This window comes from Pseudophryne corroboree, chromosome 4 (genome assembly GCF_028390025.1).
Source record: "Pseudophryne corroboree isolate aPseCor3 chromosome 4, aPseCor3.hap2, whole genome shotgun sequence".
Taxonomy (NCBI): Eukaryota; Metazoa; Chordata; class Amphibia; order Anura; family Myobatrachidae; genus Pseudophryne; species Pseudophryne corroboree.
The window spans coordinates 367,583,287-367,608,705 of NC_086447.1; the positions used below are offsets into that span (position 1 = coordinate 367,583,287).

Genomic DNA, 25,419 nt, shown 5'->3' on the forward strand with positions numbered 1-25,419 from the left:
TGGTAAAATTATGTGCAGAATGTCAGTAGAGAGCCAAGAAAACTGCACTGGATCTCTCCTACACACCATGTTGTGTAAATGTTTGTTTTATAGACACTGCACCAAATAAACACTCCAAGAACATTGTTACTCCAGGGTTTTCATATGGAGATTAGTTCACTAAGAGGGGTTTTAGAATAACAAAGCCTGTAAACTAATAACCTAATGCCCTTTAATACACACTTACAAGTTAATGAAGTAAGCTGATGAACATAAAATAATTACTTAGAAGAACAGGTAAGATCTGTGGGAGGAAACGTAGTCTATTAGTGTTAAGTATAGTATGGAAACTGAAACAGACAGGAGTTACTGTATCTATGGCAAAATATTTGCAGAACACACTATGGATCATAGTATTCCGTCGGTGACAGCAATTTTAGAATTAATCTAAAATATTAGAACATTCACTATGGAACTAAAGGGAACCTGTGGCATGATCACTAACCCCTTTAATGCCAATTCTGTCTCTCTCAGCCAAATTCCTGCTCATTTTGTGGCCTCCTGATTCTAGTGTGCAGTAAATGACGTATTTACTTAGAAATGATTTAGTGGCGTTTTATCTCCCAGCTCATCTTTCACCTCAATATCCCAGACCTTTTTTGGATGCAAGCGACCCTCTTCAAGCATTTGGAAAGAGCTTTTGTTTAGTTCCTTACTACATCACATAGGTGCATTTAGTTTAGAGACGGATTCATTGCTTTTTTATGTGAGTGCACAGCAGGAAGTGAGCAGAGTCTCCAAAACTGTTCGCGTACAATGTATAAATACAGCACCCGTTTCTATTCATAATACTATAATAAACTATCACAGATCTTATTTTTTATTTTAAAGTCTTAATACAAGGAATGAAAACATATAGGGATTGATTAAGTTATCTGCAAAAGGAGTGTAGATTTGAATAATAAAAACCAAAAAACCTTTAAATGCAAAAATAAGATTTTACTCACCGGTAAATCTATTTCTCGTAGTCCGTAGTGGATGCTGGGGACTCCGTAAGGACCATGGGGATTAGCGGCTCCGCAGGAGACGGGGCACAACTAAAGAAAGCTTTAGGACTACCTGGTGTGCACTGGCTCCTCCCACCAAGACCCTCCTCCAGACCTCAGTTAGGATACTGTGCCCGGAAGAGCTGACACAATAAGGAAGGATTTTGAATCCCGGGTAAGACTCATACCAGTCACACCAATCACACCGTATAACTCGTGATACTATACCCAGTTAACAGTATGATAACAACTGAGCCTCTCAACAGATGGCTCAACAATAACCCTTTAGTTAGGCAAAAACTATATACAAGTATTGCAGACAATCCGCACTTGGGATGGGCGCCCAGCATCCACTACGGACTACGAGAAATAGATTTACCGGTGAGTAAAATCTTATTTTCTCTAACGTCCTAAGTGGACGCTGGGGACTCTGTAAGGACCATGGGGATTATACCAAAGCTCCCAAACGGGCGGGAGAGTGCGGATGACTCTGCAGCACCGAATGAGCAAACTCTAGGTACTCCTCAGCCAGGGTATCAAACTTGTAGACTTTTGCAAGAGTGTTTGACCCCGACCAAGTAACAGCTTGGCAAATTTGTAAAGCAGAGACCCCTCGGGCAGCCGCCCAAGAAGAGCCCACTTTCCTCGTGGAATGGGCTTTTACAGATTTAGGGTGAGGCAGTCCAGCCGCAGAATGTGCAAGTTGAATCGTGCTACAGATCCAGCGAGCAATAGTCTGCTTAGAAGCAGGAGCTCCCAGCTTGTTGGGTGCATACAGGATAAAATAGCGAGTCAGTCTTTCTGACTCCAGCCGTCCTGGAAACATATATTTTTCAGGGCCCCGACTACGTCCAGAAACTTGGAATCCTCCAAGTCCCAAGTAGCCGCAGGCACCACAATAGGTTGGTTCACATGAAAAACTGATACCACCTTAGGAAGGAATTGGGAACGAGTCCTCAATTCCGCCTTATCCATATAAAATACAGATAAGGCCTTTTGCATGACAAAGCCGCCAATTCTGATACACGCCTGGCCGACGCCAAGGCCCACAGCATGACCACTTTCCACGTGAGGTATTGTAGCTCCACGGATTTAAGTGGTTCAACTCAATGCGACTTCAGGAAATCCAACACTACGTTGAGATCCCACGGTGCCACTGGAGGCAAACGGGGGCTGACTATGCAGCACTCCCTTAACAAAAGTCTGAACTTCAGGCAGTGAAGCCAGTTCTATTTTGGAAGAAAATCGATAGAGCCGAAATCTGGACCTTAATGGAACCCAATTTTAGGCCCATAGTCACCTCTGACTTGTAGGAAGTGCAGAAATCGACCTAGCTGAAATTCCTCCTTTTGGGGCCTTACTGGCCTCACAGCACGCAACATATTTCCGCCATATGCGGTGATAATGGTTTGCGTTCACTTCTTTCCTAGCTTTAAATAGCGTAGGGATAACTTCCTCCGAAATGCCCTCTTCCTTCAGAATCCGGCGTTCAACCGCCATGCCGTCAAACGCAGCCGCGGTACGTCTTGGAACAGACAGGCCCCCCTGCAGCAGGTCCTGTCTGAGCGGCAGAGGCCATGGGTTCTCTGAGATCATTTCTTGGAGTTCTGGGTACCAAGCTCTTCTTGGCCAACCCGGAACAATGAGTATAGTTCTTACTCCTCTCCTTCTTATTATTCTCATTACCCTGGGTATGAGAGGCAGAGAAGGGAACACATACACCGACTGGTACACCCACGGTGTTACCAGAGCATCCACAGCTATCGCCTGAGGGTCCCTTGACCTGGCGCAATATCTTTGTAGCTTTTTGTTGAGGCGGGACGCCATTATGTCCACCTGTGGCCTTTCCCAACGGTGTACAATCATTTGGAAGACTTCTGGATGAAGACCCCACTCTCCCGGGTGGAGGTCGTGTCTGCTGAGAAAGTCTGCTTCTCAGTTGTCCACTCCGGGAATGAACACTGCTGACAGTGCTAACACATGATTTTCCGCCCATCGGAGAATCCTTGTGGCTTCTGCCATCGCCATCCTGCTTCTTGTGCCGCCCTGTCGGTTTCCCTGAGCGACCGCCGTGATGTTGTCTGACTGGATCAGCACCGGCCGGTGTTGAAGCAGGGGTCTAGCCTGACTTAGGGCATTGTAAATGGCCCATAGTTCCAGAACATTTATGTGTAGGGAAGTCTCCTGACTTTTCCATAGGCCTTGGAAGTTTCTTCCCTGTGTGACTGCCCCCCAGCCTTGAAGGCTGGCCTCCGTGGTCACCAGGACCCAGTCCTGTATGCCGAATTTGCGGCCCCCTAGAAGATGAGCACTCTGCAGTCACCACCACAGCGACACCCTGGCCCTTGGAGACAGGGTTATCCGCCGATGCATCTGAAGATGCGACCCGGACCACTTGTCCAACAGATCCCACTGGAAGATCCTTGCGTGGGACCTGGCGAATGGAATTTCTTCGTAAGAAGCTACCATCTTTCCCAAGGCTCGCATGCATTGATGCACCGACACCTGTATTTGTATTAGGAGGTCTCCGTCTAGAGACGCCAACTCCTTGGACTTCTCCTCCGGAAGAAACACTTTTTATCCTGTTCTGTGTCCAGAACCATACCCAAAAACATTAGACGCGTCGTAGGAACCAGCTGCGACTTTGGAATATTCAGAATCCAGCCGTGCTGTTGTAGCACTTCCCGAGATAGTGCTACTCCGACGAACAACTGCTCCCTGGACCTCGCCTTTATAAGGAGATCGTCCAAGTACGGGATAAGTACTTCGGCCATTACCTTGGTAAATACCCTTGGTGCCGGGGACAGACCAACGACAACGTCTGGAATTGGTAATGACAATCCTGTACCACAATTTTGAGGTACACCTGGTGAAGAGGGTAAATAGGGACATGCAGGTAAGCATCCTTGATGTCCAGTGATACCCTGAAATTCTCCAGGCTTGCAATAATCGCCCTGAGCGATTCCATTTTGAACTTGAACCTTCGTATATAAGTGTTCAAGGATTTCAATTTTAGAATGTGAGCGCCTTATCCACCCTAGGGGATATCTCCCAGCGTGACCTATCCTCTGGCGGGAAAGGGTACGCCATCAGTAACTGTTTAGAAATTACCAGTTTCTTATCGGGGGAACCCACGCTTCTTTACACACTTCATTCATTCATCTGATGGGGGAACAAAACACTGGCTGCTTTTTCTCCCCAAAAATAAAACCCCTTTTATGTGGTACTTGGGTTCATGTCAGAAATGCGTAACACATTTTTCATTGCAGAGATCATGTAACGGATGTTCCTAGTGGATTGTGTCGACACTGGAGTCAGACTCCGTGTCGACATCTGTGTCTGCCATCTGAGGTAACGGGCGTTTTTTTGAGCCCCTGATGGCCTTTGAGACGCCTGGGCAGGCGCGGGCTGAGAAGCCGGCTGTCCCACAGCTGCTACGTCATCCAGCCTTTTATGTAAGGAGTTGACATTGTCGGTTAATACCTTCCACCTATCCATCCACTCTGGTGTCGGCCCCACAGGGGGCGACATCCCATTTATCGGCCTCTGCTCCGCCTCCACGTAACCTTCCTCATCCAACATGTCGACACAGCCGTACCGACACACAGCACACAAACAGGGAATGCTCTGACTGAGGACAGGACCCCACAAAGTCCTTTGGGGGGACAGAGAGAGAGTATGCCAGCACACACCAGAGCGCTATATAATGCAGGGATTAACACTATAACTGAGTGATTTTCCCCCCAATAGCTGCTTGTATACATATATTGCGCCTAAATTTAGTGCCCCCCCTCTCTTTTTAACCCTTTGAGCCTGAAAACTACAGGGGAGAGCCTGGGGAGCTGTCTTCCAGCTGCACTGTGAAGAAAAAATGGCGCCAGTGTGCTGAGGGAGATGGCCCCGCCCCTTTTTCGGCTGACTTTCACCCGCTTTTTCTGGAATACTGGCAGGGGTAATTTTACATCTATATAGCCTCTAGGACTATATATGATGTAGATTTGGCAGCCAAGGTGTCATATATTGCCCCCAGCCCCCCCCCCCCCCCCCCCCCTGCACCCATCAGTGACCGGAGTGTGAGGTGTACATGAGGAGCAATGGCGCACAGCTGCAGTGCTGTGCGCTACCTTGGTGAAGACCGAAGTCTTCTGCCGCCGATTTTCCGGACCTCTTCTTGCTTCTGGCTCTGTAAGGGGGACGGCGGCGCGGCTCCGGGAACGAACACCAAGGTCGGGTCCTGCGGTCGATCCCTCTGGAGCTAATGGTGTCCAGTAGCCTAAGAAGCCCAAACTACCACCTGTTAGGTAGGTTCGCTTCTTCTCCCCTTAGTCCCTCGCTGCAGTGAGTCTGTTGCCAGCAGATCTCACTGTAAAATAAAAAACCTAAATATACTTTCTTTCTAGGAGCTCAGGAGAGCCCCTAGTGTGCATCCAGCTCAGCCGGGCACAAGAATCTAACCGAGGTCTGGAGGAGGGTCTTGGTGGGAGGAGCCAGTGCACACCAGGTAGTCCTAAAGCTTTCTTTAGTTGTGCCCAGTCTCCTGCGGAGCCGCTAATCCCCATGGTCCTTACGGAGTCCCCAGCATCCACTTAGGACGTTAGAGAAATAAGCATCTGTTTACCCATATCTGGAGATGCATCCAGCTCCCTATTGCTGGCCTATGGACCTTATTCAGCTTCAGTTGCAGTTTTGCTATTTTAGCAAAACTGCAACTGGTTGTGATCGCATGCTGGGTGCCGCCCAGCTTATGCAGGTGCACTGCCGCCTTTTTTTTTATCGTAGCAGCTGCGTGTAATGTCACGCAGTCACCCCACTGACACTCTGGGCACTCCTGCGTTTTTAATGGAAAGCCCCCCAATGCCACTCACCGCTGTCAAATCTTATTGCGGTTGCATCCTTCCAGAATACGACTGCAATATGACAACCTACGCACGCGCATTACTGCCGATGCACGTGCACACTACAGCACAGGCTGGGAATATGAACACAACGCATCTCCGACCCGTGCTGAATAAGACCCTATGTGCATGGTTTACACAACGTCATTATCAGCATGCATTTACACCAGCCCTATAGTAGGTGCAGAAGATACGCCACCTTAAAGATATATACTAGTGGTTCCGAAGGTTGCATAAGCTGCATTTGCATCAACATGTCCTTCTTGTACTCTGTCTTCTTTTTCATACACCTTCCCTCCTGACCATTTCATCTAGCCATTTGTGAATGCCACACATGTGTAATGGTGGGTACACACTGGTAGATATATCTGCCGATCAATTGATCGGCAGATATATCTATGGACGGATCGGGCAGTGTGTTGAGCATACACACTGGCCGATCCGTTAGGGACGGACATCATGAACTGGGCGTGCGTGTACACACGCCCGCCTAGTTCAGCTGTCAATCACCGCTGGCAGCCGCAGAATGTGTACGGGCGTTCGGCCGACCGCCCATACACACACAGCGACGTGCCAATATATCGGTAGAACGACGGAGTTCACAGACGTATCGGCCGTACACACTTGCCGACGGACCAGCGATATTTCGGCTGTTCCAGAGAACAGCAGATATATCGGCCAGTGTGTACCCACCTTAAGTCTGTACTGACGCATGTGTGTTTTCTCTTTTCAAGTGTTTCCAGTGCGCATTTGAGCAACGGATGCTATGCAAACTGGCATAGATTCAGCCACATCACACTACTAGTGCAGTATGTGAGCAGTGAGAGTGTAAGTCAATGCTTGGCCATGTGCAGTGAGTGGCGCTGGAACGGCCTGGAGAAGGCACCCTGCAAGCAGTATCTTTACTCATTTTCCGTCACATCGGTAAACTGCCTATCATATCAAATGGTAATGTGTGCATCATAACAGTGATGTCTGGGGATCACCGCTGGGAAATAAATAGCCCATTATGACAATTTTTTATTTCAGGAGATCCATTTGCATGTGCAGTAATGAGTCACATATCATAGAACCACTATGTGTTGGACAACCCACTAGACACAAATGTCTGATGACTGCCGATTTAACCTGTAAGCCATCTGTAATCTACGCAATTTACAGTTAATACCCTGCACACTTGCAATGCATGTCTTTCTTTCCCAGACACTACGAGAACTAATATTAGTCAGCGATCTCTGTTATTTCTCCAACATTAAAAAAGCTGGCCCCAAATGACTGCATATAGCCAATATTTGACTCATTTAGTTGGCACAACCACCTTTCAACCATTGCACCAAACCGCTGCTTTCAATTACCCCAGTGGCTCTTTTCCTTCCTCTCTCACCTTAATAGAACAGCTAAACACATCTACATAATCCTTTCAAGACCAGAATATTCAGAGGCTTCCATTCGACCCAGACCTCTGTGTCTATTTGAATGTTCATGGTATGAAAAGCTGACACTGAGAATGTCATTACCAGAATGTCGGCATAGACCAACAAGCAATATGTTAACATTTACAAATGTCAACATGGTTAAAATGACGACGTCCATAAACTTGACATTTAATATGTCAACACTAGGATGTCAACACACAGTTTTTGGCATTTTTTAGTCCAACTTAAACAAAAATGTACTGTCGACAACCTGGTGTCGACATGTTAACCATGTCACCCTACTATTTTAACCTTGGCAAAGAAGGCTATTTAGGAATTTTTACTTGCTGACTGACTGTAGGGATGTGCACCAATTCTACGGGTTAAAGAGAGAAAAAAAAAGAAAGAAAAGAAAACAGAAAAAAAAGATGATCACACCACTGAAATGTATAATGACCTTGATTTTAAGGTGCAGTTTCTAACAATCATATCTGTCAACATCATGCGTACACTGCGCTGTTTACAGGCTGGCAAAATGGTGTGGAAAGCAATGCCATAGGCTCTGTCCACAAGGCTTAACACCATGGAAGGCACGTGCGGAATTTCCCTTCTGTATATTTAAGCCAGCAGAGTCCAATCAATCTGAGCTGACCTGTGCTGGCAAGAAACGGACAAAGAACTGTGGCATCATAGCACCATCTGCTGGGTACTGAGCAAAATAATGGCGGAAGCCCAACACTTCCTTTCATTTTATCTAACTGGAACAAACAGACTTGGTATTAAATTATTATTTCTTGTCAGCACAATGTTACTGGATTAAACATCTGTCTGTTCAAAGTTGCTAAGCCCTACATTGCTTAGAATGTGCGCACTTCCATACAGTGGACCTGGTGAAACCTTTCAAACAAAATGTTGGGCTCAATGAATGTATAAAAGGCAAGTTCTTGAATTATAATTACAGGAACACATCATAAGAAACACTCTCAATATAAGATTATCTGATAATTCACCACTGAGTTTGGATAAGGTAAAGCACTGAAAGGGAGGGTTAGGCTGCGTGATTCTGACCATCGGGATGCTGCTGTCTGTCTTCTGACCCTCGTCATCCCGATACCACCACAGGATATCCCCTTTTCAACATAGCTGCAGTGAAATGTCAGATTAATACTAAACAATGCTTTTTACATTTAAGGCTACAAATTGAAATTTTAGGGTTCAGTGGTCCTCAACATTTGGACCCAGCCTACCTAAAAAGTACCCAAACTGCTAATTAAAGGAAAGAAAAAAAAAAAGACAAAATAAAACTAGGAGATACAAAAAGTGCAACATCCCTACATTGAGGTTGCTAGCAGGTGAGTACTAACATTTGCATTCTACTTGAACCAAAAATGCCTGTTGGCATTTACAGCACTTATTTGGTGTATCATGCAGTTGTATGTTGCTAATAAGCTGTCCCTGGCTATTAAAGGCTTTCTTCATTTGAACCTATCAAGCATCCATGTGATCTCATAAACGTTATGTTGGCCCAGCAGAATGCGGGTGTAACAAATATCCAGCCCACACAAGGAAATGCTGTGCAACACTGCGTTACAGCAGGAGAATAGAAGACCACACATAAGAGTGCATAAGAGGTTGGTTGATACAAACTGTTAAACAGTGATCATTAAAAAGAAAAAAGAAAAGAAAAAACACATGACAACATTTACACTACTTATAAAGAAAACCGAAGCACATTTCATGAGGGAGAACGGTTCTCCCTGAAAACTGGAAAAGAATAAACTTTTCTGTGACGCAACAGTGGGCAGTGAAAGGGTTACCTGCGGCCTAAATGCACCATTAACAAGGCTGCCTCTGCACCATTCCAAGCCCAGCCCAGCCTGTATCTCATCCCGGGAGAGCTGTCACCGGCTGTATAAACACCAGCTTTCCATCAGCAAGTTCAGTCAATACGGAGCTTGTTCCAGGCAGTACACACTCGCTAAGCATTTTCAACTCAGTTGCTGCTTATGCCTCAACACCATACATAAACTGCATGAGCCACAGATTCATCCTAATCCAGACTTTAAAATAAAAAAATCTGAAGTTGAAAAATCCAATTTAAACACTAAGCTCCAAGCAACTAACAGTATCCACAAGACTCCTGTAAACATTGGGAAGGAAGGCCCGCTATGAGGTATGAGCGAAAGACAAAACAAACGAATATTTGTAAAACCACTTACGTACTTTCAGAACACTATAAAACAGCTCACCTTTAAAAGCTATCAGAATAAGTGATCAAAGCAAAAGAAAGATCTCTTAGAAATCCCCATTCATGAGGCAAATTGCTGCTCCTTAGCTATATTTAACGCCAAATTAGTGGAAGGAATACTCTGATTTCAACCCCTGTACAAGAAATGGTATCTTATGTAAGGACAATACATTCACTAAACATGGTTTCTGGCTGCTTGATAAACTCCTGGCCCAGATAATATATTCTAAGAGCAGGAATGTTTTTATGTTCCATTTACTCTCTTTGTCCAGAAAAAAGGTAAGCTTGAACCCACATAGCTTGGTACTTTTAGCCTTAATTTCAAAAGATTCATGTTATTTCTAATATCTGCAACATATGGCTGGATTGTATACAGAGAATGCTGCTATACAAACATCAACGCTAAAATGATATGCATGCAGTTTCCTAGCTAGCCATTGGTACGCTGACACACTGATACATGGACTCCTACATTATCCAGCTTATTGCACCTGCTGGGACATTTTAACATAATATATTTAAGTAACTTAATGAATGTTAAAACGTCAACACATGTACACAGCACAACTGAAACAGATCATCAAGCAAGCCCATCAAACAATCCGACTAAGAGGGGTATCCAATTAAAGGTGAAACAAATTTTGCACTTTTGAATGGAGAAATCACTGACCTGAACAGGATGAATCCAAGAGACTCCACAGCTGCCCTTCTAACATCATCATTCACATCACTCACCTAATACCAAGAGAAAGATGAAAACATAACTTAAATGTAAGATTTTAGATGAAAAAGAAAAATGCTGAACACAAAAACTTGATAATACACACATTTTCATAAGTATAATAATACAGTTCAGTCCACAACTTATTTTGCCGACGCAGAGGTGGTCTCTGAAACAATACTTTAGGACAGTATAGGAAAGCCCTGTGTGAAAAACCTGAGTTCACTGTGAAACCAAAAATAAATTTACAAAAAAACTTTTGCAGAAGTTTCTAAAAGTAGAAAAAGTATTCACACTACATGTAAATGAAAGGTTACAGTTGTTTCGACATAAGATTACATCAGAAATCCCTGTTATCAACTCCACCTGTACATGGAACGAGTGCTTCATGTGTTTTCAAATTTTTTTTTTTTTTGGGGGGGAGAATATAAATACCCCGCCTCTCTGACATGTCCTAAAAAATGATAAAGGATTTGCAAAAAAATAAGATTTTAAGCCTACCGGTAAATCTTTTTCTCATAGTCCGTAGAGGATGCTGGGGACTCCGTAAGGACCATGGGAATAGACGGGCTCCGCAGGAGACATGGGCACTTTAAGAAAGACTTTGGATCTGGGTGTGCACTGGCTCCTCCCTCTATGCCCCTCCTCCAGACCTCAGTTAGAGAAACTGTGCCTAGAGGAGACGGACAGTACGAGGAAAGGATTTTAGTTAATCCAAGGGCAAGATTCATACCAGCCACACCAATCACACCGTATAACTTGTGTATATACTAACCAGTTAACAGTATGAAAACAACATAGCATCGGTCCAAAACCGATGAAACTATAACATAACCCTTATGTAAGCAATAACTTTATACAAGTCTTGCAGAAGTAGTCCGCACTTGGGACGGGCGCCCAGCATCCACTACGGACTACGAGAAAAAGATTTACCGGTAGGTTTAAAATCTTATTTTCTCTAACGTCCTAGAGGATGCTGGGGACTCCGTAAGGACCATGGGGATTATACCAAAGCTCCCAAACGGGCGGGAGAGTGCGGATGACTCTGCAGAACCGATTGAGCAAACAGGAGGTCCTCCTCAGCCAGGGTATCAAACTTATAGAACTTTGCAAATTGTTAGACCCTGACCAAGTAGCAGCTCGGCACAGCTGTAGTGCCGAGACCCCTCGGGCAGCCACCCAAGAAGAGCCCACCTTCCTAGTGGAATGGGCCTTAACCGATTTTGGTAACGGCAATCCTGCCGTAGAATGCGCCTGCTGAATCGTGTTACAGATCCAGCGAGCAATAGTCTGCTTTGAAGCAGGAGCGCCAACCTTGTTGGCTGCATACAGGACAAACAGTGCTTTTGTTTTCCAGACTCTAGCCGTTCTGGCCACGTAAATTTTCAAAGCCCTGACTACATCAAGGGACTCGGAATCCTCCAAGTCACGCGTAGCCACAGGCACGACAATAGGTTGGTTCATATGAAAAGATGAGACCACTTTAGGTAGGAATTGAGGACGAGTCCGCAATTTCGCCCTATCCATATGGAAAACCAGATAGGGGCTTTTATGTGATAAAGCCACCAATTCCGAAACTCGCCTAGCCGAAGCCAAGGCTAACAACATGACCACCTTCCAAGTGAGATATTTCAACTCCACCATTTTAAGTGGTTCAAACCAATGTGACTTAAGGAAACTTAACACCACGTTAAGGTCCCAAGGCGCCACCGGAGGTACAAAAGGAGGCTGAATATGCAGTACTCCCTTCACAAACGTCTGTACTTCTGGGAGAGAGGCCAATTCCTTTTGAAAGAAAACGGATAAGGCCGAAATCTGAACCTTAATAGATCCTAATTTTAGGCCCAAATTCACTCGTTTGCAGGAAGTGAAGAAAACGGCCCAGATGGAATTCTTCCGTAGGAGCATTCCTGGCCTCACACCAAGAAACATATTTTCGCCATATTCGGTGATAATGTTTAGATGTCACATCCTTCCTAGCCTTTTTAGCGTAGGAATGACCTCATCCGGAATACCTTTTCCCGCTAGGATCCGGCGTTCAACCGCCATGCCGTTAAACGCAGCCGCGGTAAGTCTTGGAACAGACAGGGCCCCTGTTGCAGCAGGTCCTGTCTTAGAGGAAGCGGCCACGGATCTTCTGTAAGCATCTCCTGCAGATCCGGATACCAGGTCCTTCGTGGCCAATCTGGAACAATGAGGATTGTTCTCACTCCTCTTTGTCTTATTATTCTCAACACCTTGGGTATGAGAGGAAGAGGAGGAAATACATAGACCGACCGGAACACCCACGGTGTCACCAGGGCGTTCACAGCTACCGCCTGAGGATCTCTTGACCTGGCGCAATACCTTTTTAGCTTTTTGTTGAGACGGGACGCCATCATGTCTATTTGGGGCAGTCCCCACCGACTTGCAATCTGCGCGAAGACTTCCTGATGAAGTCCCCACTCTCCCGTATGCAGATCGTGTCTGCTGAGGAAGTCTGCTTCCCAGTTGTCCACTCCCGGAATGAACACTGCTGACAGTGCGCTTACACGATTCTCCGCCCAGCGAAGATCCTGGTGGCTTCCGCCATTGCCAATATGCTCCTTGTGCCGCCTTGGCGGTTTACAGGAGCTACCGCGGTGACATTGTCTGACTGGATCAGAACTGGTTTGTCGCGTAGTAATGCCTCCGCTTGACGTAGGGCGTTGTATATGGCCCTCAACTCCAGGACGTTGACGTGGAGACAAGTCTCTAGGCTTGACCAAAGACCTTGGAAATTTCTTCCCTGTGTGACTGCTCCCCAACCTCGGAGGCTTGCGTCCGTGGTCACCAGGACCAGTCCTGAATGCCGAACCTGCGTCCCTCTAGGAGGTGAGCACTCTGCAGCCACCATAGGAGAGATACCCTGGCCCTGAAGGACAGGGTGATCCGCTGATGAATTTGTAGATGTGACCCGGACCACTTGTCCAGTAGGTCCCATTGGAAGGTCCTCGCATGGAACCTGCCGAAGGAAATGGCTTCGTATGATGCCACCATCTTCCCCAGGACTCGAGTGCAGTGATGCACTGACACCTGTTTTGGCTTCAACAGGTTCCTGACCAGAGTCATGAGTTCCTGAGCTTTTTCCGTCGGAAGAAAAACCCTTTTCTGGTCTGTGTCCAGAATCATGCCCAAGAAGGTCAGACGAGTCGTAGGAACCAGCTGCGACTTCGGGATATTGAGAATCCAGCCGTGTTGCTGTAACACCTTCAATGAAAGTGAGACGCTGTTCAGTAATTTCTCTCGAGATCTCGCTTTTATTAGGAGATCGTCCAAGTATGGGATAATTGTGACACCTTGCTTGCGCAGGAGTACCATCATTTCCGCCATTACCTTGGTGAAAATCCTCAGGGTTGTGGAAAGTCCAAACGGCAACGTCTGAAATTGGTAATGACAATACTGTATCGCAAATCTCAGATACGCCTGATGAGGTGGATATATGGGAACATGAAGGTATGCATCCTTTATGTCCAGGGATACCATAAAATCCCCCCCTTCCAGGCTAGCGATGACCGCCCTGAGTGATTCCATCTTGAACTTGAAACTTTTCAAGTATAGGTTCAGGGATTTTAAATTTAAAATGGGTCTGACCGAACCGTCCGGTTTCGGGACCACAAACAGGGTTGAGTAATATCCCCACCCTTGTTGCAGTAGGGGAACCTTGACCACCACCTGTTGAAGATACAATTTTTGAAACTAACACTAACTTTCTCTCTGAAGGAGAAGCTGGCAGGGCCGATTTGAAAAACCGGCGAGGGGGCACCTCCTCGAATTCCAGCTTGTATCCCTGAGAAACAATTTCTTTTGCCCAGGGATCCACCTGTAAGTGAACCCAGATGTGACTGAAAAGTTGAAGACGTGCCCCCACTGAAGCGGACTCCCTCAGGGGAGCCCCAGCGTCATGCGGTGGATTTTGCAGAGGCCGGGGAGGACTATTGTTCCTGGGAGCTAGCTGTGTTGTGCAGCTTTTTTCCTCTGCCCTTACCTCTGGCAAGAAAGGACGATCCACGTACTTTTTTGCTTTTATTTGAACGAAAGGACTGCATTTGATAATGAGGCGCTATCTTAGGCTGTGAGGGAACGTAAGGCAAAATATTCGATTTATCTGCCGTAGCTGTGGGGACGAGGTCCGAGAGGCCTTCTCGAAATAATTCCTCACCTTTGTAAGGTAACAATTCCATATGCTTCTTCGAGTCGGCATCACCCGTCCACTGTCGGGTCCATCAGACTCGCCTAGCAGAAACAGACATAGCGTTTATTCTGGAACAAATGTATCTTTGAGCATCCCTCATATATAACACAGCATCTTTTATATGCCCTAGGGTCATTAAAATGGTATCCTTATCAAGGGTCTCAATTTCCGCTGATAAGGAATCTGTCCATGCTGCAACAGCACTACAAACCCAGGCCGACGCAATTGCCGGTCTGAGTATTGCACCAGAATGTGTGTAAATGGACTTCATGGTAACCTCCTGCCTGCGGTCAGCAGGATCCTTGAGGGTAGCCGTATCTTGGGATGGCAGCGCTATCTTTTTTGATAAGCGCGTCAATGCTTTGTCTACCCTAGGAGAGGATTCCCACCGTATTCTGTCCTTCTGCAGGAAAGGATACGCCATAAGAATCCTTTTGGGAACCTGCAGTCTTTTGTCTGGGGTTTCCCAAGCTTTTTCGCATAATTCGTTCAGCTCATGTGAGGATGGAAAGGTGACCTCAGGCTTTTTCCCTTTATACATGTGTACCCTCGTGTCAGGGACAGGGGGTTCCTCAGTGATATGCAAAACCTATTTTATTGCAATAATCATATATCGAATACATTTAGCCACTCTTGGCTGTAATTTTACATCATCGTAGTCGACACTGGAGTCTGAATCCGTGTCGGTATCTGGGTCAACTATTTGGGATAGTGTGCGCTTCTGAGACCCTGAAAGTCCCGGCGACATTGGGACAGACATGGTTTGACTTCCTGACTGTTCCCTAGCCTCAGCTTTGTCTAATCTTTTGTGCAATAAATTTACATTAGCACTTAAGACATTCCACATATCCATCCAGTCAGGTGTTGGCGCTGCCGACGGAGAGCTTACATTCATACACTCCCCCTCCTCCTTAGGTGAGCCTTCAACCTCATACATGTCGACACACGCGTACCGACACACCCCACACACATAGGGAAGCTCTTTTCTGAAGACAGGTTCCCCACCAGGCCCTTTGGAGAGACAGAGAGAGAGTATGCCAGCACACACCCCAGCGCTATATGACCCAGGAAAAAACACAGAATGTTTACCCAGTAGCGCTGTTATGAAAGTATATGCGCCAATTATGTGCCCCCTCTCTTGAAAAACCCACTGTCACCGTCAGTAAGCAGGGGAGAGTCCGGGGTGCTTCCACTCAGCGCTGTGCTGTGGAGAAAATGGCGCTGGTGAGTGCTGAGGGAGAAGCCCCGCCCCCTTGGCGGCGGGCTTCTGTCCCGCTCAAAATTCCCCAAAACATGGCGGGGGATCTTTATATACATGTACAGTGCCCAGCTGTACATGTATATATGTACTTTTGCCATTAGAGAGGTTTTTATTGCTGCCCAGGGCGCCCCCCCTGTTGCCAGCAGGCTCCCTGAAAATAAAAAAACCTAACTAAAATACTTTAACAGGAAACTCAGGAGAGCTCCCTGAAAGCACCCAGTCTCCACTGGGCACAGTATCAAACTGAGGTCTGGAGGAGGGGCATAGAGGGAGGAGCCAGTGCACACCCAGATCCAAAGTCTTTCTTAAAGTGCCCATGTCTCCTGCGGAGCCAGTCTATCCCCATGGTCCTTACGGAGTCCCCAGCATCCTCTAGGATGTTAGAGAAAATTAATTTAAGTGGCATAAGTCTAGGGAACAGTACAAAACCATTTCAAACGCATACTAGAAAAATGAGTAAAAAAACCACTAGGGCGCAGAAGCTGCCTGTAAAGTCCCTTTTCCAAATAAAGTGTTCCTCTACCCTTCACCAACAATATCAACACACACAAAATGGAAAGCTGAACTTATCTGGCGCTTATCTGGTCGTAAATATTCTCAGTCTGAAAAAGACCGTGAGAATATTTACGACCAGATAAGCACCAGATAAGTCCCAACTTTCCATTTTGTGTGTGGTGACATCTCAAACGCATAACACTTCTTCTAAAGGTTAGTGAACTACTGTATAGAAATGTATGTAGTATACGCTGCATTAATCAATCGCCGCCTACACTAACTTGCTGAATATGGGCACTTATCAGAAAAACAACTGAGTCCAAATGTGGCATTAAGGGCCTGATTCAGAGTCGAATGGGTTGCAAGCAATGCTGATGTTTACTTAGTTGAGTGGTTTTTTTGCAATTGCGTATGTGAAAATTTCTGAGAACGCCTACAGCACATGCATTACACAGAGTGTAAGCACAAAGGTGCCGTTGAGATCAGGACTGATGATATAACAAAAATCAATGATCGCGCTATAGCGCATATTTTACGCGCTATCAAGGGACTCCGTTTGCAAAAAGGAGCGGGTCCCACGGGACACGCTGTGATGACCGCTGTGCACAGCAACCTTTGAAATCCTGCTGTGTCAATGTCTGTGTGAGACACCTCCCGTTTCTCCTCTTCAATGTCGCCCGCCGGTTGGATAGGCATGCAATAAACAGATAGGGAGGTTGGTGCCGTCTCCCCTTACACACAGCAGAGAGGAGCAGGCGGCCATAACACAGCGGTGATTGCACGTGGATGAATGGGCTCATGTGAGGCGCTCAGGGAAGGCAGCAGAGGAGACGCGGAGAGAGCTCTGCCCGGCTAATGCATTAACACGCTGCTACTCCCGGGTTGTGAAGCTTTATAGCACGAAGATCCCCTGCCATTCCCAGTGCTCTCAAACCCGGTAACATAGAAGACCACCCAGGTAGCTTGCGTAGTATCAAGTATGTGTGTGTCTGTATGCATGTGTATACATATGTGACTATGTTTGTGCACTTATAATAAGTATATATCTGAAAATGAGTGTATGTGGCTGTATGCATGTGTACATATATGTGTGTGTCATTTTTTAGTCAGAGGTGTATGGTTTTTTGTTGGGTAAGTACCTAATATCCACAAGAATTGACCACTTATTTTTTCATGTACCCTTTTCAGTCTTTGCAAATACAACAAGGTGTTAAGTTAAATTCCGCAGTCAGAAGTACCCCTTCAATCTATGAGGTGTCTGTGGTGTACAGACAAGATTGAGAATGTATTATCAAATCCCCACAGTGAGGGGACAAGAGAGAAAAAACAGTTATAACTGAAGTGCACACAACCCAACATTTAAAATATACGCTTTATTAAGGGTTTATTAAAGCTCCCCTGTATTAATATTGTCCAGTGAAGGCTTAAATGCCCACATATAACGAATGGTATAAATCAAGAAAGTTTTTTGTCATACTGGGACTGAAGACGTCCTTTATTATTTGACGAGCGAAATATTAAAATCAAGAAAGTGTGAGAAAATTAAGAAAACAAATACAGTGAATAAAGATTAAAAACAATCGCAAATGTGTCCATTCCTTTGTGTATTATATGTACTTTATTATTGACACATTCATGTACCCCAAAATTAAAGCTACATAGAGTGCTGTGACAGCACTGACTCAGTAGATCAGATCTGTAATCATCCCATTGATCAAATAGATTGTAAAATAATGAAGCGGATGTTTTACAGTGAAGAAATGTTGCAATCCACTGTTCAAAGGTTATGATACAAGGTAACAGTAACACGTGTATCTAAATGTTGCAATGCTAATTCACTGCTACTGTTCACCAACGGGAAGTGGATAACATACATTCACTGATACTATAAAAGCAACTGAGGGCATATTATAGCAATAAAAGTAATATGGACTAATTGTCCATCTGTATTGAAACGCTACAATATGGATACATTGCCACTATTCAGCAGCTGAAGATGGATACATATTCAAATGTTGCACCTCAGTGGTAATTTAATGAGTATAAGTAAAGTGACATTGATTCACCACCAATACAGAGACGTCAGAGGCATATTTTTACAATAGTAGAGATGGTATAGGATACTTGTTCAGCTGTTGAAAATTAGGGCATGATATTGGTATGTAGTAGATAATTGCAAGCTAATGCCTGCTAGAATATCCTCATACAGTACCCCAATGGATGTGAACTGGTCCTGTTATAATGCTGGTAGTATGTTTCATATGAGACTCAAATGGATGATTACAGATCTGATCTGAGTCAGTGCTGTCACAGCACTCTACGTAGCTTTAATTTTGGGGTTCATGAATGTGTCAATAATAAAGTACATATAATACACAAAGGAATGGACACATTTGCGATTGTTTTTAATCTTTATTCACTGTATTTGTTTTCTTCATTTTCTCTAATACTTTCTTGATTTTAATATTTCGCTCGTCAAATAATAAAGGACGTCTTAAGTCCCAATATTACAAAAAACTTTCTTGATTTATACCATTAGTTATATGTGGGCATTTAAGCCTTCACTAGACAATAGTAATACAGGGGAGCTTTAATAAACCATTAATAAAGCGTATATTTTAAATGTTAGTTGGGTTGTGTGCACCCCAGTTATAACTGGTTTATCTCTCTTGTCCCCTCACTGTGGGGATTTGATAATATATCTCAGTTTAAACCAGATGGTAACACCATTTGAACCTTTAAATCACATATGATTGTGGAATATTTATTACTTACATACAGATTCATTATAAACATCAGATAAGGTATCCCAACTCCTTGATTACAACAGCGTTATTTGTATCTTGGTGCGGGTTACTCTCCAGACGGTAGGAAATTAACCTCTCCATTTCTGGAACTTTGCTACAAGTGTAACGCTAGACTCGAACTATCTTCTTTGATACAGATATTTAAACTTTATATGAGTCACTATCATTAAGTGATGGAAAGTTAACTTTCTGTATATTGTTGTGGTTTTTTTTTGGGGGGGGGGGGGGGGGCGGGGCTTTTTGTTACAACTTCCACTTTAATGTTGCACATTTACATCTCAATCATTTGATCTGTCTTGATCCAGGTTGGGATTTTGGCAAAACCTCTGCCTGAACCGCACATACACACTGCCAGATGCGCAGATATATCTGCAGCTATATTGGGCATCGTCTGTACTTCAGGGCCGATGCAATAGGTCTGTGAATGACGTCCCTTCTACATACATTCGGGGATACTTTGTTAACCACAAATATCTTTTGATAAATGGGCCCCTAAGTGGGGGAAAAGGATGTTTGTCATATCAGTATGTAGCCGAGGGAATGAAAGGTACGGATGCTGAGGAATGTGGGTTTTGTTTGTGCCTGTACTGTGGGATTTCATCAGCTTGTTTTGTTGTCTGTTCTCTGGGAGGTGTGTGTTTTGCATTTACAGATTGAGATGTGTGTGTTGTGACTGCTGTATGGCAGAGGAGCGTGCATTCTGTGGCAAAGGAGTGTGCATTGTGTCTGACTGCTCACATACACAAAATAGTAGGATTATGAAGGCGTTAACAATCATTAAATTATGTTGAGTGGTATGATGCTATGTAGTGGGATCGGATAGGCATTTAAGGGTATGTGTGGAGGCACATGGGGAGCTCAAAAGCATAAACTGCGATGGGACCCAGAAACAGTAAAGTGGGACCACAGTTTTTTAAAGTAAGGGGTCCCTGGGACCCACATATTTTTTCGCTCAGCACGATCACTGAAAATGTTTGTGTGAAAAGTGATGAGCAGCGAGGGGAAGGTGGCTAGAAATGGTCCATTCAGTGGGCATGTTATGGGTGTGTCTTGGGCATATCAGCATAAGCGGCTGTGTTCACAGGTTCACTGCAGCAGGCAAAGGAGGCCATTGTCAGATGGACATACTGCACCTCCCAGGGCTGGTACAAGTTTCGATGTTGCGACCGATGTTGGCGTATAAGAACATACCAATCTGTATTACAACATACATCAACGCTATTAGAGGGCACCTTGCACATTGACCACACAGATGTACACAGGGGGAAGGAGCTTGTACCGGCATTTGCATAAAGTCAACACATACTCAGCTGCGTGTTACTCAGGCCTTAGTTATGTTACTACAAAAGTCAGTGGTTGCAATGAAAGAAAATGTACATTAGTCAAAAGTCTCAAGACATTCCTTCAACAGAACAATGATCCAAAGCACATTATAATAGCAGTAATGGGCTGGTTTAAAATTAATAAAGCAGATATGCTGTGCATCGCCACTCCCCAACTCGCCTGAACCATGAGTAAATTTGTCCCCTGGCAAAAAGACTACTGGCTATATTTCCAGTAGGCCAGCTAATAACCAAAGTAGGTTATTAATATATTTTTTTATGTTTATTATGTTTTGTGTAAAAATATATAAAAGGAAAGTTTGTGACATGCAAATAAAAACTTACAATTCAATAAAATACAAAAATGACAGGCTAAGTGTAATAATTTTCATATGCCGCCTGGTTTTGTTAGGATTAAAGCAGAAAAAGGATGTGATGCAAGTCCTTGGCAAAATGTAATTTACTTTGATACAGCAAAATAAATATTACAAAAGTATATTTACCGCCACGTGTAACAGACGACGAATAGCCTTATTGTTTCCTGATCCACAGTATGCCATAGCAACAGTGTACATGCCAGAACGACGAAGGATTGGGTCCTGAGAGGAAGAAAAGGACAAGAAGAGTAGAGAACATATTCCTGTTACAACCACACACAAAGACTGTAAATGTAAGCACTGCAGCACAGGTTACACTGCGGTAGAATAGCAAGGCAGCAATAATTTGTTGAGCGTTTGTACAATAATTCTAAAACTCGTGTTTTTGTATGCAATTTGTCCTATACTACTATTTAAGACAATCCTTTGGAGAATAAAATTGATGTTCCCTGCCACTGCTTCAAATGCTGTAACTATCTGGAAGCTAGACATGTCTACTGCAGGGAGGTAAACCAGACACGTCCTATAAATTCTGCAGGAATGAGGTCAAGCCAGACTCTGGAGGAGGTATTACAAGAAAGAAAAAAAAAAAAAAAAAAGACGCCAAGGCAGAGGGATTCATTTTTTTGTTTACAATCGACCGTTCTCTCAAAACACATTGCCTTCAAAATTAAATTACAACTGCAAAAACTTAATATAAACATTAAACTGTATTACAAGTCCGTCATTCAACTGATCCATTAAGAACATAGCAAGGCTTGCTTCTCACTTCCTATATGATCTGCCTTGTTTTTAACCATGTAAGACTTCAATCAGCTTGTACTGCCCTCTTACCTTGTCTCTGCAGAGACTCTCAATCAGAGCGTCGGCCTCCTCCATACGGCCATACATAACTAGAGCAATGCCAACAGCTAGTCCCCGCAGGATCTTTTCATGCTGTGTCTCTTGGGCATATCCAACCATGTCCTCAATGGCCTGGGCATTTTTCGAACCAAGCATCACCAAACCAAGAGCCAAGCCTGCTGCCTCTCCTAGGAGACAAACAGAAGTACTGTGTAACTATGGTATGCAAGAGTTGCCTATTCCAAGGGATTAAAAAATATACATAATAACATAACCGAAACAGAAGAGAGGACCTTCTTACATTACACCCCTTTCTTTGAGTATATTAAAGAACACTGGTGAAGTTGTAGTATAGTTGTGAATGCAGGAGTGGGGGCACTATAAATTTGAAAGCTTGCCCATAATCCCTACCACGTGCATGATAGGACCAAGATAAGTTTATACAATCACAGCAGGATATGAAAGAGAAACGAAAGGAGAAAAAAAGTCCTCCTATAACATCGAACAACATAAAGAACAAGGACAAAAGAGTGTGCAACCAAAGTCTGTAAGTGACTCTGGCAAGTTGTGCCTTTATATTTTTGCAAATGGGCTGCTCAGTCCCATAGTCTGAGGGAAGTAACTACTCAGAATATACACCTCAATTCAGATACCAGACTGCAGACACAGTAAAGAACGGGAGTGCTGGAGCTCCTAAAATTGCTGCTTTATCTAGGCGGCTTCTTCACAGGGCCCAGTCTCAAGATGGCAGCTGTTCCTAAGAAAAACTCTCAGCAACCCTAATCCCTAGTAGGGATTACTGGCAGCAAGCATGCCCAATTTAGTGTGGCCTCCAGATATCCCGGACAAATCTGGGGTCAACCGTAAAACTCTCCCAGAATGTGAGTTTTACCTATCCCACATGCATCAGCACTGTGAAGGGCAGATCTGTATTGTCATTTAATTAATTAATTAATTAATTACTGCCATAGCCCAGTGGAAAAAAACCCCAGTATATAAATATGGAACTAAACTAATGCTGAATCAGCAGCAATGAACCGAAAACTTTACACTCTGTTGTGCTTCAGTGAAAACTAGGTCCCTGCAGGCGTGAGATATAGAAGAGGAGCTACAGACAAGCTTTCAAGCTAGTACACCACTATAATGCAACAACTCGTGTCCCCTAATAAATAATAAATAAGCAATAAGGGAGTACAACACAATAGCATAACTTCTATTACTAAAACTAAAGTCATCACCTGTCACAGCATCATCCTGATAGAGGTTTGTTTTAAGCAGGTCATATACATCTTGGCGTGCAGTCCCCATTGCGGCCAAACCCAGGCCTAGACAGCCACCATGGCGTACAATCTGTTAAAAAGAAAGATTAGCTATAAAGTAATTATAAAAATAGCAGGAAATAGTTCAGAGTGGCAGTTCAAATGTACCTTGAACGTCTGAATATAGTTTTTACCAAAACGGCATGCCGCAAATGAAGGGAAAACACATTCATGAAATTACAGAGGAGTTACATTCTCTTTCCTATGTATGAAATATTGGAGAAGTATCCAAGTTAGCACCCAACAAGTGCTGTAGGAATCATACACCAGATTGCAAATCCTATAGCTCAGGCATTCCCAACCTCGGTCCTCAAGGCACACCAAGACCGGGTACACACCTGATTGATATTGGGCTGATTTGCTGTATCAACACGACAAATAGTCTACATCTTCTAGTGTGTATACGCACAATTGCACTCTCCCACAGGACGTATGTGATATCCTCTGGTTAGTCGTGCTGCACAACCAACCAGGGGAAATCATATGCAATTAGGCATCAATTGTGTACAGCCACCCGGACAACCTGACGTTACAATATATTTCTTAATATTTAGCCTAAACATTCACCTTTGTAGCAGTAAAAGGGACTGCTGTGCCGATTCAAGTAACTTGAGAAAGACACTACCTCTTCTGTTGGTTTACTTTACTGCTAAGTTTTATTAAAGATCATTGTCTCAACCAAATGACACCCACGTAAGGCTGCCCCATTATGTAAAAGGACATTCACAATACGCTAAGAGAATCCGTTCTATAATCCAAACCACATTTGGCAAGTTTAAATATCTCACTTCATATGGCAAGTACAAATATCTTACATCATTGCTGGCATTCTTCAGTTGGTTAAGCAGGTAATCTATTATGTCACCACCATGGTTAGCATGAATGAGTCCCAGAGCATACAGGCCACCCCCTTCCTGGTATGCAGAGCCAGGTGAGGTGTCTTTGGGCAAATAAGTAGCCATGAGCTGCAATGCTTCCTTCTCATGGCCCTAGTAGAAAAAGAAAAAAAGTCAGACAGAAGAAAGGGTTTACAATTCTTGCCATTACAACATAAGCTTCTAGATCACTCACCTTGTGAATAACTCCTAGGCTAGCTGTCGCTGTGAATTTTGCCCAATTTGTGGCTCTTGCTAACCACTCCAAATTATCTCTATTAACAAAAAAAATATATAAAGAGGAATCGGCCAAAAGAAACGGAGATGGTATTATAGATGAAGTGAAATATGATGATTATATGTAAATTTTAATCCTTGTAAAATCAAAGTAAGAGAGAAGAAAATTTATGAACTGGAGAAAGGAGGGATTCACATTAAATAAAAGTGTGATTTTAGTTCTTACCTGATAAATCCTCTTCTCTGAATTCCATTGGGGACACTGTAGAACCGGCATTCCCAACCTCGGTCCTCAAGGCACACTAGCAATCCAGGTATTTGTGATATCCAGGCAACAATCATCTGTGCTGAAGCCTGGATATCACTAAAAAACTTGTCCTGTTAGTATGCCTTGAGGGCAGAGGGTGGACATGCCTGCTGTAGAAACACTGGGTAATGGTGGTGCTGGGCGCTAAACAGTTACAGCTTCCCAGCACGGGCTGCTCCTCCCCAATATCTCACCGCCTTACCTGGACAGTCGGTTATCACTAACAAAGCCCTGAGGACAAAAAAATTGGAGAAGAGGAGACAAACCAGATATACCACATGAATACAGTATGAAGTCAGTGGGCCTGGATGCCAAATCCAAGAAAACAACTCCAAGCGAAAGCCAGTGGTACAAGGTCAAATGCGCCTCATGGAATTCAGAGAAAGTATTTATCAGGCAAGAACTAAAACCTATTTTTTGCTTTCATCCATGGGGAATACTGGAGAAACACTGGGATGTCCTAAAACAGTCCTCTAAGAGAGGAAACGCTCCTGGTGCTGTGTGCATGACCCTTCGCCCAAAGCCAGCATATCTAGAGGAGAAGGTGTTAAATATGAAGAATTTTATTGAAAGTATGAGCAGAGGACCATGTAGTTACCATGCAAAGCTGCTCCAACAAGTCACCATGCCAACCAACCCCAGAAAACGCCAACTGACCAGATCGAAACGGTTGTCAAAAAGTCCTGATCAGGCTTGTTTGTCAAAATGTAGGTCAAGCGGATGACCATCATGGATTCAGGCCAAAAAGGACTGATGATATCACAGAGCAGAAATAGAGAATCAGAGCCACGGAAGTCCTTGGTCCTTTCCACATAAACACAGATACCGCACCACGGCCAACAATAATTGTCAGAAGGCCTCACAATTGGAATTTTAGGAGGCCACTTGCCATAGAAAAAATATCCTGGTGCTCAAGACTGCTCAGTCAGGGTGAAAGATCAGAACTGGTAACCTGTGATACAAGGCACTGAAGTAGGATACCCACCTGGCAGAGGAGATAGGAAGGAAGAACACCATATTTTAAGAGAGTCATTGAATGTCCACACAGTCCAAAGGTTC

General features: G+C 44.2%; 1 protein-coding gene across 1 annotated transcript in view; it reads right to left on the reverse strand.

Moving 5' to 3' along the window:
• PSMD1 (proteasome 26S subunit, non-ATPase 1) overlaps positions 1-25,419 on the reverse strand; it is a 211,607-nt gene that overhangs the window by 72,891 nt on the left and 113,297 nt on the right. The window contains exons 11-16 of the mRNA XM_063916562.1: positions 24,013-24,091; positions 23,757-23,930; positions 22,861-22,972; positions 21,614-21,810; positions 20,906-21,001; positions 10,254-10,318 (exon numbers count right to left, since the gene is read on the reverse strand). Coding sequence (XP_063772632.1) covers positions 10,254-10,318; positions 20,906-21,001; positions 21,614-21,810; positions 22,861-22,972; positions 23,757-23,930; positions 24,013-24,091 — 723 coding nt within the window. The remainder of the gene's footprint in view (positions 1-10,253; positions 10,319-20,905; positions 21,002-21,613; positions 21,811-22,860; positions 22,973-23,756; positions 23,931-24,012; positions 24,092-25,419) is intronic.